General features: G+C 39.1%; 1 protein-coding gene across 4 annotated transcripts in view; it reads left to right on the plus strand.

The window, feature by feature from the left end:
- myo1g (myosin IG) overlaps positions 1–21,364 on the plus strand; it is a 69,126-nt gene that overhangs the window by 5,227 nt on the left and 42,535 nt on the right. Inside the window, exons 1-14 of one of the 4 annotated variants that reach the window (XM_074687126.1) lie at positions 2,517–3,260; positions 3,390–3,404; positions 4,276–4,369; positions 4,618–4,783; positions 5,635–5,688; positions 6,798–6,893; positions 6,977–7,093; positions 7,186–7,392; positions 7,573–7,718; positions 7,818–7,932; positions 10,266–10,436; positions 12,323–12,393; positions 19,237–19,311; positions 19,465–19,597. In XM_074687126.1, the coding sequence (XP_074543227.1) occupies positions 4,317–4,369; positions 4,618–4,783; positions 5,635–5,688; positions 6,798–6,893; positions 6,977–7,093; positions 7,186–7,392; positions 7,573–7,718; positions 7,818–7,932; positions 10,266–10,436; positions 12,323–12,393; positions 19,237–19,311; positions 19,465–19,597 (1,404 nt within the window). In that variant the 5' untranslated portion in view covers positions 2,517–3,260; positions 3,390–3,404; positions 4,276–4,316. The other 3 variants (XM_074687123.1, XM_074687125.1, XM_074687124.1) reach the window with 3 other exon arrangements.

Genomic DNA, 21,364 nt, shown 5'->3' on the forward strand with positions numbered 1-21,364 from the left:
TATTTTTTAAACATTTCTGGGAGTTTGTTAAATTTTGGTAAATCTTTGATATTTTCAAAGTTTTGCACAATTTTTTAAATTTGTTTTATTCAAAGATTTTGCAAATTTTTCAAAATTTACAGCATTTGTTTACAGATCCAAGAGATTATATGACTTTAAACACTAGGGTGGTCCTAACGAGTCAACTTTTCATGATGTGTAAGTAGTAAAATATGTCCAGAGGGTTTGCACATTAGATATGCATGCCCATCTGAAGTGCCACCTCAAAGTCCTCAGCTATGATTTACAATTTGCCCCATCAACTCAGGTTGAATCAAGTATTGGGCAAAATCAACTACATACTCAACGCTTTTTATTGTTAAAGGGTTTTTTTTTTGTTTGTTTTTACATTTTTGTTGATACCTTACCTTCACCTGAGACTTTGGGCCAACACTTTTTTTGAGTCCTCAAATATTTAAGCTAAGAAGATACATGTGCTGCTACTCAAACTAATGCTAAAGATATAAGTTACCTTAACAAGAGTTTTGAAAGTAGATAATGAAGACAAATAGGATGGGAATGAATATAGCTACAGTTGGTTGTCTTAACTGGGAGGTCAAGGGTTGGATCCCAGGTCTCACTGTCCACATGTTAAAGTGTCTTTAGGTAAGACACTGAACCCTGAACGGCCCTCAGTGTGTGTGTGCCATCAGCGTGTGAATGTAGCGTGGATGTGAATAGTAATGCAAAGGTGCTTTGAGTTGTCAGAAGACACAGGAAAGAGCATGAACCATTAAGTTTCTTTTGATTTGTGCAGCTGCATATCACCTGATTACCCCTGCCCATGTCGGCTCCACAGTTGGGGCACCTCACCCACTTTGCTCCTGTTTCTGTTAACGTGTGCTTGAATAGACAGTTCTGTTCCATCTCTGACACACTGGTCCAGACCCAGCTGATACTCTCTCCTTCTTATCACTGACTAATTCTAAATCCCACATGCAACAAAGAAGAGAGATATTTCTTCATTTCTCTCTGTTACACTGAATGACATGATAATTTTACTCCCATGCTGAACAAAGCCACAAAAGGTTACAAAAAACTGACGCCCTTCAACCACAACTCTCATTTCCTGCTTTCAGAGTACGCTTGTGTCACTTCCTGTCTGCCATATAAAGATATAATGGTGGATTTATACAGACTTTTCAAATTAAAGGGTTTTTCCACAGGTTGTATGAAAGTTTGTTAGAAGAAGTAAGACTTTTGGTTCCTTTAATACTTAGATACAAACTCACACATAGTCGTGTGTTGTGAGGTATATGTAAATAAATATGGCTTTAAGTTTGTTTCTGAATTTTGTGTTTGGACAGGTTTGAGAAAGGACGCATCTACACCTACATCGGAGAAGTAGTCGTCTCTGTGAACCCGTACAGACATATGGACATTTACGGAAAAGATACCATTGAGTCATACCGAGGCCGGGAGCTCTATGAAAACACTCCTCACCTGTTTGCTGTGTCTGATGCTGCATATAAAGCCATGAAGAGACGAGCCAAAGACACCTGCATTGTCATATCAGGTCTGTCTCTTATAATCCTAAAACTTTTGATGGTGTCATGAATATAAGCAGGCTTTGCAAACTTTTAATCTAAACCTGGTCATCAACTTCAGAGTCTGGACAACATTTTTTGTGCAAAGAGTCATACAAACGTGTGTGAACCAGGCTGTTGGAAAGATGAAGCTGCATAACTTCTCTTTTCTCAAATACTTAATTTTTGTAATTTCAAGTTTTGACCTCTAGATGGCGCCAGATGAAAAGCCATGATGTGACTCAGCTCAGGGCTGCTTTTGTTTTGGATATCAATTTATTTATTTTTTTGATCTGTCAGCATACTGTTTGGTCCAATGCACAGCACGGCAAAAAAAACAAATTAATAATAAAAAAAAAGTAAAATCAACATGTGTTTGCGTATAAAAATATGGTGGATTTTGCATTTTTTGCTTTAAACCTAAAGAGTTTACTTACTACTTACTGCTAATAAATCACTATTTCACTATTTATTAGTAATTGTATTAATAATTTATTAATAATTATAATGTAAAACCAACTTTAAAACGTCCTTCTTTCTGTTTGATTATTTGAATACTTAAGTTCTATTTCAATTCCAAATTCTAAACTATGTTTTGATAAAGGTCTAAACATGTACTACTTTCATTGCCAATTAATATACACTGCCCAGATTTGATGATGGAAATGTTTTCTTACACTGTCTTGATTTCTGTTGTGCTTTAGTGAGCTTTTGAGTACCTCCCATCAAAATGAATTCCAGGTCCCCAACTTTACTGCTGTGTGCTTAAGATATTCAGTTGTTAACAACTTACCGACCCAGCTAGTTCAATTTTTCATTACTATACGTCAGACACTTCTTTACCTTCACTTAAAAACACGTTTACAAGGCTACATCTACCGTTTAGTTTAGAGCAGAAGCTTGACCGTTATTGCAGCAACGGCTGGAAAGCATTACTGTCAGGTGCAACATGCTAACTTCCTAACCGTTATGCGAACACTCTGAACGTAATGCTTACATTCGGAACGTTATGCTAAACTTCTGAACGTTATGCGAACACTCTGGACGTTATGCTAAAGTTTTGAACGTTATGCGAACACTCTGAACGTTATGCTAACATTCGGAACGTTATGCTAACATTCGGAACGTTATGCTAAAATTCTGAACGTTATGCGAACACTCTGGACGTTATGCTAAAGTTTTGAACGTTATGCGAACACTCTGAACGTTATGCTAACATTCGGAACGTTATGCTAACATTCGGAACGTTATGCTAAAATTCTGAACGTTATGCGAACACTGAACGTTATGCTAAAGTTTTGGACGTTGTGCGAACACTCTGAACGTTATGCTAACATTCGGAACGTTATGCTAAAATTCTGAACGTTATGCGAACACTCTGAACGTTATGCTAACACTGAACGTTTTGCTTACATTCGGAACGTTATGCGAACACTGAACGTTATGCTAAAATTTTGAACGTTATGCGAACACTTAACGTTATGCGAACACTGAACGTTATGCTAACATTCGGAACGTTATGCTAAAATTCTGAAAGTTATGCGAACACTGAACGTTATGCGAACACTCTGAACGTTATGCTAAAGTTTTGGACGTTGTGCGAACACTCTGAACGTTATGCTAATATTCGGAACGTTATGCTACCTTTGGGCTACTTCCAAACAGCAAAAACTCACGAGTCATTCTTAAATGCGTGTAAGCTAGTGCAGCCTGTTGTATAAATATTGTTAACTTATTTTATCAGTTTCTCAGCTAGTTTTATGATATTGTAACAAAATTATTGTTTACTAATGACGATATTTCACTTATCATGGGACTGACAAGACAGCAGAAAGTAAGGTGACGTTAATGATATTGAAGGAATTCATGACAAGAATTTTCTCTATTTTCTATTTTAATATCCAAGCAAGTATCTGTGCCCAATTTTAGTTAAAACTATCTTATAAGACTTGATATGAAACACATCCACCAAGTTAAGAAAAATTTCTTTCTTCAAGATATAAGACAAAAATGTCACCTGAAAGGTTTGTTAAGAGTAAGAGTAACAGGAAATTGCCATTGAGTTAAGTAAAATGTTCTTTTTAGGTTTCTTATTATTTTTATTTAAAAAACTTAATAAGCACATATTTTCTTATATTGTTGTTATCATCAGTGTTACTTTTCCATCTTTCTGAGCAATTCAGGTGTTATTTTTGCCTTTTAGTATTTTGAAATAAGCCATGACTCTTGACTTGTCAGCTGAATGTGACTCATATTAATTTCAATAAAACACTTAATAAAACAATAAAAAAAGATAGATTTAAGTTTTTGCAGTGACTTACACACCTATGATAGTCAATGTGTTGGTAGAGAGTTTCAGGTTTCACAATGGGCTTAATTCATGTTTCACCTTGTTGACAACAAAAGTCTGGGAATAATCTTATAATAAATTTGATTAGGAATAATTAGTTTTGTGGCATCCGCAGTAATTCACTTAGCTGAAAAACATCAGAAAATCTTGTGTTTGTCTCTGATTAAAGTCTTGTAGCACAAGTAATGCTAATCTGCATTTAAACATAATTGGCGTTGTCAACAAAATAACTTATAATGTGTTTTATGAACTTATTACATATGAAACGAACTCTTTTCACGCTAAAAGTAAAGATTAAGTGAGTAAAAGATAATTCACAGCTTTACTTTTCTGCTAATCATTGTGTGTTTTCTGTTTCAGGAGAAAGTGGGGCAGGAAAAACAGAAGCAAGTAAATACATCATGCAATACATCGCAGCCATCACAAACCCAAGCCAAAGAGCTGAGGTTGAGAGGTGAGTGGTGCTATAAAAAGACTTTATTTTCATCAAAAAGGAGCATTCATTAAGCCAGTTATATAACTAAAATTTAGATCCAAATGGGCTTTAGTCTGAGATCCAACACCAGTGGATTATTTGATCAAAAGAATATGATATCACCATGAATCTTCTTACTTTCTTCTTTTCCTGGAACTCCATTTTCTTATCACTCATGAATACCTCTCACGTGTTTTGTTTATGTTCTCATAATGTAATAAATCAAGTGTGAAGAATGTGCTGCTCAAGTCCAACTGTGTACTGGAGGCCTTTGGGAACGCCAAGACAAATCGCAACGACAACTCCAGCCGCTTCGGCAAGTACATGGACATCAACTTCAACTTCAACGGGGATCCCACCGGAGGGCACATCAACAACTACCTGCTGGAAAAGGTGAGGGAGGAGGGTTGATACAGCAGAAAGCCATACGTTTCAGGCTCTGTTGAGGCATAGAGTACCAGCCCTGGAGGAAAGTGCAGAAAAAGTTTCGCTCATTAGTTTTTAAATTACGTCTTTTCCTCTGAACATGAATGTTTCATGAGGTGGTGACAAAGAGGTGTGAGGGAACATCCATGAATAGATGTGTCGGTGAAGCTGCTGCTGCTGCTCCTGCCTATTAATGAATGGCCCACCTGGGGGAACTTGATGCTGCTGTATTTATCCACTCTGTTAAACTACCGTCTGGCACTCAAAGCTGGTGTGAATTCAGTGCCATGATTCATTTTCAGAGGGCAGAATTATTCACATGAAAGTGCAGCTGCTGTAGTCAAACAGTCGGTAATCAGTTTGGTTAAAGTGCCCAACTTAGAGATATAAAATAAGAATATTTTACTGAAACACGTTCAGTGAAAAGAGGCCCTTTTGGACTGTTTGAGAGAAGTTACCGTTACGAAAACTCTGTTTAAGTTTTGGTGTGTATCCCTCAAAGTAAAGGGGCAAAGATGTTCTCTTTAGATGTTTGATTTCCCTTCAAAGTTTGGCCCAGCTCGAGAGAAATCTACCTTACACACATGAAAGTGACAGTCAGTTCTAGCCCAGCCATATGACACCTCCCACTTTGATTACAGAGAGATGTTTTTTTCTTTTGTCTTTGGCCTAGAAAACTTTCTTTGACCTCCTCAGAGCTGTATTTGTTGCAACAAGAGAGACACTTACCTGAAAACTGTAAATAAGTCATCACAGCATAATTTTATGGCAGTCTTTGTGAATCTGAGGATTTATTATCATGGTGTCTCCTGTTTAAGTCCAGGGTGGTGCAGCAGCAAGACGGGGAGAGAAACTTCCACTCGTTCTACCAGGTAACCCACCAACCCATTGTTCACCTGTATTTCCGCCATGGGCTAAATACTGAGGAAGATGATGTAAATTAGACTGGGGGGAAAAATAAACAGAGCTGCAACACACTGGCAAACAAGAAGAGGGCAGTGCCACAACAACAAAGGCCATTTAGCATTATTTTTTGAAATATATCATTGCAGAATCATCATATTTGATTTTTAATCTTACACAAAAAGTTTTATTGTTCACTGAAAATTAATCTGAAATGGATTTTTATTTTTCTAGCTGATACAAAAAAACCTTGTATATTATCCACATATGGTTTAAAAAGTGAATTGGTGGTTCATATGGGCTTTCATAAATTTGTAGAAGTAAACATCGCTTTTATGACTGGAAGTGATAAGATTTACTTATGTTTCTTTCACTTCACTTCTATCTCACGGGCTGTCTAACCTTAGCGTTGTTGTATTGTAGTTGTAATGCCGTCTCTTTCCAGTAGATGTTGGTAATTCACCAAAACCTGCCACCCGCATAGACAAACAGCAGTGGCCCTGTGCATTGTTGGAAACAGTATGCCAGGTAGACTGGTCTGTGGCATACTGAGAAATTTTCCTAGATGGATGGATTTGTTGACACTTGAAAGTAGAGAAGCCCAACTGGCAGGGCTGTCACTGGTCGAAGGCGTTTCTATAAGTCAGAAATGGCAAAACACTTGACCACTTAAAACCACAGACACCAACCAGTGTTTCGGCTGTAAAATGAGCCTGTTGACTTTCAGTGAGATGCATCCTTATCAAACAGCTTTAGATTATCATGAAATGCTTATCTGGTGTGACTTTTTTGACGCATATAAAACTTCTTCTGTGTTTTAACGGCTGTTTTATACTAAACATGCTCAGTTGAAAGTCTACTTTTGACAGGGTCTCTCTTTTAAGTGTAACACCAGGAGCTGACAAAGACACATTCACTCTTGGCCAGTAAAATAAAACAACTGCAGGTGCTCCACCAATCAAAAGTGTTCAGCTTGCAGACCTCCCATCCCAAAACACCAATAATCACAACACAAAGACTTTGAACAATATCATGATGTTGATCCTGATCTTAAAAGTGTTCGTTGTGTGTTCAACAGTTGCTGCGTGGAGGCTCAAGTGAGTGGCGGCAGTCGTTGTATCTCCAGGATGATCCGGCTTTTTACACATACACCAGAGAGGGAGCTGAAACCACTGTGAGTTAAGACCAAATAAGCTGAATGAGATGGACCACCCTGAAAACTTTTCCTTGTGAAAATTCTTTTTTTTTCTTCTCAAGACCTCCAACAATGACAGTGCGAGCCACAAAGCCGTGATGTGCGCTCTGAGTGTGATCGGCTTCTCACAGGAGGAGATTAACTCCATCTATCAGATCCTGGCCTCTATTCTTCTACTGGTAAGTTTAAAAATATATGAAAATGTGGTGAATATTTAACCCAGTTTCTGTCCTGCTGAGCTCCTGAAGAAGTGTTTTGTTGTGTCTTTCAGGGTAATTTGCAGTTTGAGAAAAACGAGGAGAGCGTTCAGATTGTGGGACTTGAACTTGTTGATCACATCTCAAAGCTGACGGACACAGAGCCAGAGAGCGTCAGAAAGAGTCTGTTGTTCCGCACTGTGGCCACCGGGGGCGGGGAGGTCATTGAGAAGGGACACACAGAGCAGGAGGCGAGCTTTGGACGAGACGCTTTCGCTAAGGTGCTGATCACTTCTATTTATTTGCACAATCAGGAGAAGAAGCATTTCTAGATGATTTATTGTTCTCTTTCCCACAGTTTGGTAATAAAGTGTTAACGTTGTCTCAGTAACATGTTTCCTCTCATCTCATTTCCACAGCTGTCACATCCTTTTTATCTCTCTCTTATTTCCTCACTGCAGGCTCTGTACGAAAGACTCTTCGGCTGGATTGTAAACCGCATCAACAGCGTCATAGAAGTTAAAAACTACAACGCAATGCTTCATGGGAAAAACACAGTCATCGGTGTACTGGACATCTACGGCTTCGAGATCTTTGATAACAACAGGTGGGTGTGTCCGCGTTGTGAAACACGCTGTATCTGTCTTTACACAAGAAAAATGAGTCATGATGTTGCTCAAGTGTTTGTTCCTCTGTTGTCTGACAGCTTCGAACAATTCTGCATCAATTACTGCAACGAGAAACTGCAGCAGCTCTTCATCGAGATCATCCTGAGGCAGGAACAGAACGAATACGAGAGAGAGGGCATCACCTGGCAACACGTGAGGGACACATGAAAACATGTGAATGAGAGAGATCATGGTCACACAGAGGGCTACACTTTGAATCAGCTGATGTTCTGCTGCAGGGTCAATGGATGCTCTACAAACACACAAAAAAGTAGTTCATAGATACATGAGTGTTTTTCTTATCCTCCTGTCCTCCAGGAAAGTTGACCAATTTTTCTCTCTTTTTCATTTTTAGTTTCCTCCACTTATGTTATTCATATCAAATCCAAGAAAAAAATTGAAGGCAGCCTCTTTAGAAAAGTTGAATCACCTTTTTTTAAATTGCATAGTCATGTTGACCCTACAAACACACAGTGACCATTTTTGGTGTCAAGTCTTCACCAGAAAGTCCAAGAGGAAGTTTGTCCGAGGGTCATCATGACTGTACCATTAAAATTAAGGCATTTAACTCTTTTAAAGAGAATGCCTTGGATTTTTTTCTTAGAATTTTAAATCTGTAGAAGTTAGTTTTAAGAAGTGAATCAATCAAGATACAGATTTTGCGACCTCTCCTCCTTGGCTAGGTCCTTCCAAAGTCCAGGGGCCCTGAAGGAAAAGTTTGGTGTCCTTCAGATTCAAGCCTTGACTTTGGAACAAGCAGGGCCAGTATGCATGTCCAGCCATTAACAATAAAAGAAGACAATTTGTATTAATGGTGATAAAAAAAATGGAACCAGTTTAATGTTCTAACAGAGCATTGGATTTAATAGCAGTAGACTTCACCATCACAGATGCTAACGGCAGGAGTATCAAATAGATGCTGACAGCTTGTCCATCATTGTCCAGTCAGCCAGCCTCCACCTCCACAGGGTCCAGGACTGAACTTCTTCAGCAGTCTGTTTAGTCTCTGTCTCCTGGATCCTGTCTGCTCACAGCAGGTGAAGTGTTAGCTCCATTAGCCATGTCTATGAATAGCATGATGCTACTCTGCCTTCTGGTATTCTGTCCCTGTTTTTTCCCTTGTGGGGAAACATCAGGCCCTGCACCAGTTAGCATTGATATGCTAAAGGCCACCAACAGCTGATTTCACATGTAAACAATGCAGCCATGGTGACATGTAGGATCTCCAGACAAACACAGGAGCAAAAATTGTAAAAACATCACTGAAGACACAAAAGTTTGGTGTCCTCAACAAACAAATGAGCCACACAAAGTAATGAGTCACTCCAAATGCAAAATTGACGAAAAAGAGATGAAAAAATTACAAGAAACAGACAAAGAAGAGAGAGCTGCTGTAACAGGTAGCCACAACGGAGTGGCGCCTAGCAACAATAACTAATAAACTATATGACGACTGGACTGGCCCAGGAGGCTCTCACTTAAGGACTCGAGACTGTAGGTTGGCTCTTAAAGAGTCATCAGTTCTTAAATGTAGCCAAGAGCCAGACCCACATGTGCTTTAAAAGTGATCGATAGCATCTTAAAATTAATGGGAAGCCAGTGAAGGGAAGGGAGAACAGGGGCGTGTAAGTGTTGAACCTGAAGTGCTTCTTTCATTCAGTGGCATCATTTTTTTTTTCTCTTAACCTCTTGATGCCTGTTGTCAAAAATTTGTGACATACCCTGTCAGATCTTGATAAAGCTGAAATGACCTTTGTATTTCATTATTACCTATTGATTCATATTCTTCATAAACCAAAAATCATATCAGATCCACTATGTCACAATATATTGGTCAGGGGATGAACTTCTCATGTCTTTAATATATAATAAACACATTAAAAAATCTGTTTTTATAATTAGTAATTATTTCAGGCGGTTTGGGGTTGATTAAAACCGTAACATTGCTTCATCTCAGTGTTTTAAAGAAATGATGAGATTGTTTTTTGTTACTTTTTTGAGTTGTGCACTCGAGCTGGAAACAAACAGCCTCTGGGGAGGACACATCTAAACTCAGAGGACCATTAAACACACTTTTTTTGGTGTTGATAAAATGTGGTTCTAAGTTTTGGCTGTGAAACTTTTGAGCAGGAAAAAAATCCCTTGTTGGGAACTTGCCTGCTGTTAAAGCAACCAAACAGTACACCAAGATATTTTTCCAAACTAATTCAGGCTAGAAATAGCAAGAAAAAAAAGATCACCCAGGCCTTGTTTGAGGATTTGATCTGAGAAATCTCTGTGTACAGTTTGACTTTTTATGATCTAATCCCAAAAACCCAGAGCTAGACTCCAGTGCTTTATTTGTTGGCATATCTGTCATGTTAACTCAAAATATTGTAGTGTTTGCTTGCTAATGATGACAACAACTCTCATGCTACATCTCAACATCATCAAACCACCAGTATTAAAACTCAGTGTCTCTAACTGTTTTAATTTATGTGTGGCAGATTGATTACTTCAGCAACCAGATCATCGTGGATCTCGTGGAGCAGCCGCACAAAGGAATCATCTCCATCCTGGATGAAGCCTGTCTCTCTGTGGGTAAAGTCACAGACACACTCTGCCTGGAGAGCATGGACACCAAACTGGCCCAACACCCCCACTACACTTCTCGAAAGGTGAGACCAGACCCCAGGTATAATCTAATCACCATTCTGTCATATTTTGATCAGAAGACATTCAGGATGAAAAGCTTAAATTGTCTAGAACAAGGGTCTGCAACCTGTGGCTCTTTGACTCCTTTGCAGTGGCTCCTTGTAGCTTTAAAAATATAATATAATTTTTTTTTCCCACAGAGGGTTTTAATAATTAAAGGTATTACACTAAATAAAATCTTGCATTACTATTATTTTTTTTTTTATATTAAAAAAAATGCATTATATCTGTCAATAAAGCCTGTCATCGCTCTACTTCACCACATATAACATTATCAGCTCAACAACTTTCCATACACCTGTGGCTAACCTCAAGTTTTACATTCCTGGTAAGATAACTAAATCTACAGATAGACAAATCTGGAAGAAAAATACAGATTTTGATTCTGTGTGAATGGACTTATTTAACTGCCACAATGCCAGCCTGATATACATGCTTGATATTTGGCAAGCCATAAGCTAACAACAAAAAAATATATCAATTAAGCAAAGTTTTCAATATGTGTTGTCAAATTAAAGAATTATTTCAAAAAAAAATTATAAAAATATTCAAATTTATAAAGCTCTGTATTTTTACAATTTTTTTGAAATTCAAAATTGGCATTTTTACACAAGATTAAAAAATCCAAATTTTTGAAATTTCAAAATGCCAATTTTTTTGTATCTATTTTTTTTTCATTTTAGAAATTTTTAGCAAATTGTTGAAATATTTATTTTTGCAATTTCTATTGATTTTGATTTTTTTATTTCAAAACTTCAAAACATGCAAACTTTTGAAATTTATCAAAAATAAAAAAACAACACACCACATGTACAATTTTATAAATAAAAAAAACCCTTCAAATTTTGATAATTATTAACTTCATTTTAACTATGTATAGAATGCTATTCACAGCTATAGTTTTATAAAGATTAAGTTAATTTTGTGGCTCCAGAATGGCTTCAATCATAATGGGCTGAGGCAAAATGGCTTCTATGAAAGTAACGGTAGCGCATCCCTGGTCTAGAAGAAAGAGGATGTCGAGTGTTCATAGCACGATCAAGTATCTCACTGCTGGAAGAAATAGGAGTGCTCGGACAAGGAGGCACCTTATGTTTATTTGAAGTTAAAGAGATAGATTAAAACATTTAAAAATCTCTGACCTTCTGGTCATTGCTTAGTAAAGCTCTCATTTGCTGACAATAAATCCTCCTCAGATTTCACAGAAAACAATAAAAGTGAGGAAAAGTTATCCTCACCCAAACTCAAGTGGCTTAAACTTCCCTTTGGTGAAGCCTGACATGAAGCATTGTAAATGTTTTAACACTGGATTACTGAAATCTGAAGCAGGGATGTTTTGTCCTTGTAATTGTCACATGTTTAGTTAAGAAAAAAAAGCAAGTGGAGCTGGTTGAATTAGGCTCCAGTTAGTGAAGTAATGTTTTATGCATAAAGTTCATTGAGCTTTCATGAATTCACCTAAAAATAACTCCTAAACAGCAACAGGGAGTTGACTGAAAAGGGCAGATTGAAAGATTTGCCTCACATGCCAACCAGAATGTTGGAGGGGTTTGTTACGTAATGATTAGGACCGAGAGGTGTTGATTATAAATATAAAATCTAGAACATCTCAAATTTACAAATCGCTCAGGAAGGATCACATTTTGATTTTGTCTCAGAGTACAATTTAATTTCCTTGACTTTGTATTACATAGGCTGTAATTTATGTTGCAGTCAATAGAGGGCGTAGCTTCTTAAATCTCTCTGTTCCCTATTAAGAAACTTTTCAGACACTCACAGCTCTTTGAATCTTTGCACTTTTAATGTTTTTGTTGGCTTTGCGCTCACACCATCCTCTTCTCACTTCCAGCTCAGCCCCACAGATAAATCCATGGACTTCCAGAAACATTTCAGAATTCTCCACTATGCAGGAGACGTCACGTGAGTCACTCACACAATCACAAACTTTAACTTGAAGGGAAAAGTGAGCAGATTTCTGTGTTGAGTTCAGTTGTGTGATGTCAAGACTTGAGGCATCAAACAGAGTGGAGGACGCAGGTGTGAGACAAGACACATGTGAAACTAATGAAGAGGAACACACAACTGTCAAAACCCAACTAAAATAGATACAGAGGAAGATAGAACTACAAAATCAAACAGGGAACACAACTGAAAGCACACAAGACATAAATCACTATGAACAAGACAAAGGAAAACTCTTGACACAAAGAAACACAAGATAAATTCACAAAAAAAGAAACAAAGAAAACACACAACAAGAGCTGTGCAAAGTGAGGGCTATATGGGGATAGAATAGAATTGAATAGAAAACACTTTATTTAACCTCAAGGGGAAATTCAGGAGGAGTCACAGCAGCAATCAAGAAAACAAAATAAGAAAGTGTACAGAAAGTGCAAAAAGGTCCAAAAGAAAATAGATGATGGCAGCTTGTCCATCATTGTCCAGTTCAGCCAGCCTCCACCTCCACAGGGTCCAGGACTGAGCTTCTTCAGCAGTCTGTTCAGTCTCTGTCTCCTGGATCCTGTCTACTCACAGCAGGTGAAGCTCTTCCAATGTGGTGTTCATGTCCAGTGTTAGCCCCATTAGACGTGTCTGTGAATAGTATGATGCTACTCTGTCTTCTGGTATTCCCTCTGTTGCTGGGTTAGCTCATCTATCTTATTGGAGATAGATCTTATGTTCCCAATAACAGTGGATGAAAAGACAGGTCGATGCCGTCACTTCTTAGCTCACACTTCAGAACCAGCACGTCATCCTCACCTCCTTCTCCTCACCTTGTGGGGAAACATCAGGCCTTGCACCAGTTAGCATTGACATGCTACAGGCTGCTAACAGCTGAGTTCACATGTAAACAATGCAGCCATGGTTATATGTAGTAAAAATATCACTGAAGACACAAAAAGTTAGGTGTCCTCAACAAATGAACCGTATAAAGCTAGATCCACTCCAAATGCAGAGATGACGAATCAGAGATGAAAAAATTACAAGAAATGGACAAGAAAGAGAGAGCTGCTGTAACAGGCAGCCACAATGTGAATGAGAAAGAGAAGAATCAAAGCTTAAGTTCACCAGTCTTAATTTATGTGTGCCAAATGAGCTGGTGTTTGAATGGGGATGTTATGAAACGACTCATTCCCTCCAGGTTTAAACAAACATTTAAATTCTAACCAATGCGGAGGAAGCACAGACTGTTAAAAAACAGATAAAAACTCAGCTTAACCTATATGTTTGATAATCACAGGAGCACAAAAGATGTCTAATCAGATTCCTGAGTATGGCTGAGTGTTGAAAGTGGCCTGAATCCAGAATCCAAAATGCCAGATTTGGCTTTACCTGTGCTATTTACACTGGCAGAAACAAAGCACTGTCAAATCTGATTTCTGTTAACTGCAGTGTAAACACAGCCCCAGACAGTCAACTAAAGGTGCATATCCCCGGTTTGAAAACTACAAATCTGCAAAGCTTGTAGACAGAACTGTAGTTTTATCATCACACCTCTAATTAGATTCCTACGGTTAGAACTACAGGATTTGGTGCACAATTAAAACATCAGATTCAAATTTTCTCACATGGATTTTGCACTTTCATTCACCAATAGCTGTGTTGCTCTCCCTTCTCTGTGTTGCAGAGAAATGTAGATGTTGTCACTGGATGTTTGCCACGTGTAGAGCAACATGTGATTCATTAACCTCATGTATGTATGTACGGTAGATTTTGTTGATGTGGAAATATGTGGAGTCGACATAAAAAGCATTGAATAATCTGCACAGCCAAGCGTACAGACAGCAGTGTAACACACATGTGGCTTTATGGAGGAAATGCTTTCATCTGTGTTGACCTTTAGATAAAGGAAAAATTTCATGACATGGGTCACAACGCGTGGCACTTAGATTAACCTCATTCTATAATTTTTATATGACACCGTGCTATCTGAGGAATTAATCAATTTTATACAATTTCATGTGTATGAGGAAACAGGTCCAAGTAAAACACTGGTTGTAGATTCTTCAGGTTATGGCGGAAAATAATGTGTTTAGTGACTCTTTAAGCTTGGAAACTGTGAAAATCTGCGCGTAAAGATCCCATGCGTATCTCTGAAATGGTCTTAGATTAAATCCTTTCATCACATTCTGATGCACAATGATTTTCATTTGTGTTAGCAACACTTCACTTTATGATTTCCAGACTAAACATGAGTTTGTCCACGTCCCTCCTCCTTCCCTGCTCCACTTCCTTGATGTGGGCTTTGGATTTTAATGTCACAGTGGGCAGATAAGGCTCCCGGCCAGCAGTCACCCATCGTGGCTTTAGTTCAAGAAGATCCCGCCGCTCACGTGTACTGCCCTGGATCTGGAGAGGCGAAGGACGTTAATATGTCAAGGGAACACGATCAGAGGAGGAGGGATGCAGCCAGCTGATGAGTCTATTTTGGCTCCGTAGGATGCAGCAGTAATCGGAGAGAAGTAGAGTAGGGTTTATTGAGTTTCTTTGACTCGGGGAAATCCAGGCTAACACGATGTTAAACACTCAAAGAAACACAGAGTAATTTCATCCTTCTCTGAAGCTGACGAATATTAAGAGCTCTCCCTTCATTTCCAATCTTTTCCCTACAGCAAGAAAAATTCCTTTCAAAATAAAGTAAGAATTTCTTACATTCAGAAACTCTAACAGCATGCCCCCACGAACACGACAGCTGATTGATGAATGGAGAAAATACTCTACAGATGAATCAATGATGAATTAATTGTCAGATGTGGCTGTGAGTTGCACCTCTGGCAGCGTTACTGTGACCGCTGGATAAGAGCATGTGGGACAGACCTGCAGAGGTCTCTCCCGCTGAGCTGTCACCCCTCGTACATTACTTCCTGCTGACGCTGACCCCCCATCATCCCCCTGTCACATCCCACCTCATCTGAGTCTATCCTCGCTCCGGCTAAATATACCCTCGCCTCACAGAGCCGCCACTATCACAAGCTTTGACCTACTTCGCTCCCTTCCTTCTCCTCCTCCTCCTCATCCTCCTTCCTGTTTCCTCTTTTTTAACCTCCTCCTTTTGTTCTGCAACCCTCACCTGGTTTCCTTTGCTCTCCACTTTTTAATTCCCAGTTGTATTCTGGTTTGCACATGCAGCACTTTATGCAGCCACGATATAAATCTTACTCTCTTACTGCACAACTTTGTTCTGCAAGATCTCTTTGTCGCCCTGCTCTCTCGCGGTGTGTGTATTCACTTTAACCTTGCATGAAACAGCCCTCTCCCTGCTCCAACCCTGACCTTCATACTTAAATATACTTTCCTCTCCATCATGCTCCTGTCTCTGGAGGGCTGCTGTCTTTATCTCGGCATGTCCTCTCCTGTCCCAGCACTCTCCTGTCCTGTCCTGTCCTTGTAAATGACTGTTGTGCCTTGTTATTGTGCGCTCCCACAGCTCACTCTGTGTCTCTCACACACACTTGGCTTTTCCGGGATGTGGTCAGGTGGTTTTTGGACGCCCGTGAGCCAAGGGGACACATCTGTCATAGCTCTGCCTCTGCGTCTTTGCCTCCAGATGTGACAGCCCGGGACACGAACAGGGCCATGCAGACGACATGTGACGTGCTGCGTGTTTGTGGTTGTGTTTGTGAGTTTGTTAGAGAGGGGGGAGTGACGGGGAGAATATTGGGCAGAGAAGTCTCTGTGGAGTAGAGTGTGAGCTGCTGCAGTGGTGGGAAACTTACCAGGTTGTTTCAGCTCATGGTTCCTTCTTTAAAGGCACTGTGAAGACTTTATAAGTGATCTTGAAAGACCCTCACTCTTATATATCTTCCTGCTTATCAAAAAATGAGATTTTCAGCACCAAAATTGGTTGTTTCTAAATGCTATTTCCTGGGAGAACACAATTTCTTTTTACTACGCGTAGACTGAAAGTCACTTTGGCGGCACTATGCCAGCCAACAAAGCTTAGCAGTGGGAGGCAAGATCTGTGTTTTGCTCTGCTGAAACTGAATTCATGGATTTATTTTGTAGTAATGACGGACACTAGATGTCAGAGCATGAGCTAAAACACAGGTTAGTCTGTTGGTGATAATGTTCATTCCAACCCACAGTCAGCAGTTATTCTGCAGTGGTCTGTTCATACTTGAGAGTCTATCAATAAAATGAAGAATGAGGTTACTTTAGCTCTGCTTGGTGAATGACTTGAAGGACACAACCAGAATTTGCTAATGTTTGACGCTACAGACATGTCTAAAGCCGCGTTTCTACTTTTTTGGGACCCTTCCGTATGGGTGCCAGACTGAACCGATCCGCTCTCAGAAGGTGGAGCAACACACTGCAGACTGTTGATTGGTCAAAAGAATCGTCACTTACCCCGACAGCGGCTGCATTTCTCCTGGCGGTACACAGTCTTCTCTAAAACAAAGCTTGATTACACTTTGTCTCAAAGAGCTACATGCCAATCACAGAGAGGACGAAATGCTGCATGTCTTCCATCGTCGCTCTTTGTTTACTGTGTCACATTTTTCTTCTTTGTTGGATTTAATAGCGGGGTAAGCTGCTACGGCGTCACGTTGTTGTTTTACAGCTGGGGCTTTCGGCATCCAGCTTGAACGCCGCCCACCATGAGAGGGCACAGTTTGCTGTGGAAACGCAAACGGGATCAGGCTTAACTGTACCAAACCGTCCCAAACCGTACTGAACCGAACCGGACTGCTTGGTGGAGCACTTGGCTGTGGCTGATACAGAAAGGGCAAATCCTAACTGTCACTCTTACCCATTCCCTTTGGCCCTCTGTTTTAAGGGCCAAGGGGTAGAGTTAGAAAGACATCTCTTAGAAACAAGACGCCACTTGATCCCCGCTACGGCATCACCCCTAGATGCTCGCTGGCAGTCATAGGCAGAGTGACTGTTTATTCTCTTCCAAACAAAACACATTTTTACAAACTGATGACAAACCTAAGTTGGATAAGGGTGAAAAACTCACAGCAAACAGACACCACCAGGAGGAACCACATCACATGAGTAACGAGACAGCTAAGCCATTAAAAAGCTAACGTAATGGTATTCAAAAACTATGTGATGTAGCTTTTGGATGCCATAACTTCGCCTTTCATAGCTTATGTAGCTGATGCAGCTTCTGAATGCAGCTTATTTGTTCAATCAATCATGAAACACAGCCCACTGCAGTGAAGACCATCCACTGCGAACCTGTCACCCCAGACTGACATCAGTGTAGCTATTTTTAGCTATAGCTGCAGCTATAGGTACATCATTATAACGAGCAATTTCAAAATAAAACCAACAGTTCAAAACATGACTAATATTAACATGAAGTAGCAAAGGATTGAATATTTGATCATATATATATATATATATATATATATATATATATATATATATATATATACATACATATATATATATATATATATATATATATATATATATATATATATATATATATATATATATATATATATATATACATATATATATATATATATACATACATATATATAATTTATAATTAGATTTAAAAAAAAATCTCATACCCTTTGGTTTCAGGTGAAGTCTTGGTTTGTCTTCGTTTTAAGGGCTGTGTAGCTCTTCTTCTTGATCTTATGGAGAATCGGGACACCCCGTCACTAAACGTGCATGTGCAAAAACCAAGGGCTGATGGGTAGAATTGGGATTGGCCCGCAGTCAGCTCACCTTCTGGAGACTAAACTACAAACTGAGTTTACAAAGTTTGATTGTCGTCACATTTCAAACAATAGCTCTATGTAACTACAAATTAATTCATTCCCTTGTTGCTTTACATACTGGGAAAAGTTTTCTTGAACAACTTGATGATCTGCCCTTTATGCCTCAGGTAGAGTCACATCTTTACTACAGTGGTTGATGGTGCTCATGGGAAATGGAGTCTTTATCCTGGGTATACACTACAGACTCCAGCCAAAGGTGTCACTGCAAACGGACAGTCCTCACAGCATCTTTAAAAGCTAAACTTAAATGTCTTAACTTGCCTTGAATAAAACATCCAATGTCGCTGAAAGCCTCACCTCACTCTGTCAGAAACTACCTCAATCTGCTTCGACAGCAGAAAACTGAAAATGAGTTTATCTATCGGTATTTTTGGGTTAATAATCAAATATGCAACAATACATGACTCATAAGGTGACTTTATGTGTCCTGAACACAAAGTTTTTTGATTCAACTCAAATTGACTTCTGCTAAAGTATCTAAGCGATAATGCCTCAGTGTTAAGTTGGAATTTAAATGTGTTTTTGAAGCAAAGCATCCACTCAGTGTGAGTTTTTATTACATTCTGAGGGAGTCAAGAGAAGCAGAGGTTTATTTGAGGCAACACTCACACCACAGCAGGCTCTTACCCCGGAGCTGGACGGCTTATGTAAGAGCGCCTCACTGAGCGCCTGTGACCTCCCACTGATACCGCACAAAAAATCAACTCAGCCACTCTAATAAATGCAGACCACTCAGTTTTTAGCTATTTATTTATTCCTTCTTTAAATACACAAGCTGTCAGGACCGTTTGACCGTGTTCCTAATTTAAAAACCAACTTAGCAGCATGACTGTAGCTCTGACCCTCTGGCCTGAGGACTATGACTCATATTAGGTCCATTACAGAGCTGATTGTGCCCCTTTTAGGGTCACGTTTGTTATTCATTCTGTGTGACCTTCAAGTGATTTTAACATCTGTAATCTTTTTCTAACTCTACCTTCACTCTTCATTATTTTTATTTTGTCTCTGTTCACTCTTCCAGCTACTCCGTCGAGGGATTTCTGGACAAAAACAAGGACATGCTGTTCCAAGATTTCAAGCGTCTCATGTACAACAGGTGCTAAAAACAGAAATTCAAAGTCATGATAGATTTAAGAGTTCAGTAACAGGGTTTGGTGTAAAAATAAGTTTCTGTTTGCACATCACTCCCTAGCTAACCTACTTTATTATGCCCTTTCATCGCTCTTTTGCTCTCCTCTCTCTGTTGAAGTGCCAACCCAGTCCTGAAGGAGATGTGGCCAGATGGTCAGCTGAGCATCACCGAGGTCACCAAGCGGCCTCTGACTGCAGCCACGCTCTTTAAGAACTCCATCGTGGCCCTGGTGGATAAACTGATCTGCAAGGTCGGTGATTTTAGTTTAACACTGACTCCCTCTTCATTTCCTCTAACATCTGAGGGAGCTGTTAACAGCTTCTTCAGCTTTAGATAAAAGATGCTGAGTCTTGTGTCTTAAATGGCTTTGATTTTATCTTGTTCTGATTTAAAGCTTTATATTCAACGCATCTTTATTTGAATACACATTAAGCTTTATATTAATGAAAGAAAATTTTTACTCAACTTTCGACCTTTAAACTCTCATGATGAACTTTGGTTTGTCAGTTTCAAAAAAATAGACTTTACAGCCAGACGCTAAAGCCTGGTTTGTACTTTTGCGTTGAATGGATGCTAACTTGCATCCTCACCCAAATGTAACTAACTGTCAAAACGACACCAAAAGCCCCATGATTGGTCCTCTGAAGGGGACTGTGTTTTCCTGCATTGTCAACATGTCCGAAATTGACGCACATTGGTCGTACATTTCATCTTTTCCGAAGTCTTCTCTCTGTCCTTGTTGTAGTTGTTGTATAATCAACAGCATCATGAATCAGCATTAATATAACATTATATGTTTGAAATTGAGAAAATTCACGCAGAAAACATAGCGCAACTTGAAACAGGTGATTTGACGATCATACAGACCACACTGCCCTCATGTGTTCTGGAGGAGTATTGCAGAGATCCAATAATGAGGATCCCCTGAAATTTTGTAGAGCCGACTCTTACAATTTTCTGTTCGTTTATTTTGAGACAGATTTTCTTAGTGCAAGTCTTTTTTTTGGACAGAAGTCAATGTAGTTTGTTTTGCTGATATTTAAAAAAAAAAATGTTGCGCTTGAACCAGTTATCTGTTTCCTTAACTGTATCCTTAACTTTTAGGACTTGCTGTAGTTCATCTGGATTCTTGTGGGACAAAAACAAGTTTGTGTCATCAGCAAAAAATATTTTAAGTGATACAGACAAGATATTTACAAATGTTAATATTTTTATTGAGCCTTTATTTAACCAGAAAAAAAGCCTCATTAAGATTAAAAATCTTATCCAAGAGTGTCCTGGCCAAGACAGCAGCAACAGAGTTACATTTTCACTACAGACACAAATACACACTTAACACAACACAGCACGGAAATATGACAAATTCCTCCCGGGAATTGAAAACATCTTACGTCAGACAAGACACTTGCAGACAGTTGAATCTGCTTCCAGATCATTAAGGGTCTGTTTAAAAGCATCCAGAGATTACCTGAGACAGAACCCTGAGGAACCCCATAAATGATGGAATTGTTAGATGATTTGTGGTTGTTTACACAAACATATTGATGTCTTCCAAACAGATAAGTTCAGTGTCACACCTGTGTTGTGAGATATACTGGATTACCCCCCAGAATTCCTCTACTGTAGTCTCCTTTTTCGATTTCCTTAATAATTTTGTTCTAGTTAGATAAAGTAAAGCTTTAGTTTGAATCTTTGCCACAGGAAACACAAACAGCTTTCTTTGTTTGATGTACTACAGACCCTCTGGCACTGATTTCCAGCTTTGAAGATAACTTCATCGTATAGTATAGAACAATTTGCGTCATTCAACGTCACTATCATTCTCAGGAGGATGCTCTTCATCTGTTGTCTCTTTTTCTCTCTTTGAGTCACAGGATAATCTGAGACTGAAAAGGTGTCTGTACCATGTCGCTGGTGGCGTTTGTCATCATGCATGACCAGAAATATGCAGCGGGAAGCCGTATGCAGATATACAGCAGGAACATGTATGAATAGCAGTGCAGTGTGCTCTTTTTGG

The sequence above is a fragment of the Halichoeres trimaculatus genome, unplaced genomic scaffold, assembly GCF_033239565.1.
Source record: "Halichoeres trimaculatus isolate MK-OKI-2021-1 unplaced genomic scaffold, fHalTri1.1 fHalTri1_scaffold_14, whole genome shotgun sequence".
Classification (NCBI taxonomy): Eukaryota; Metazoa; Chordata; class Actinopteri; order Labriformes; family Labridae; genus Halichoeres; species Halichoeres trimaculatus.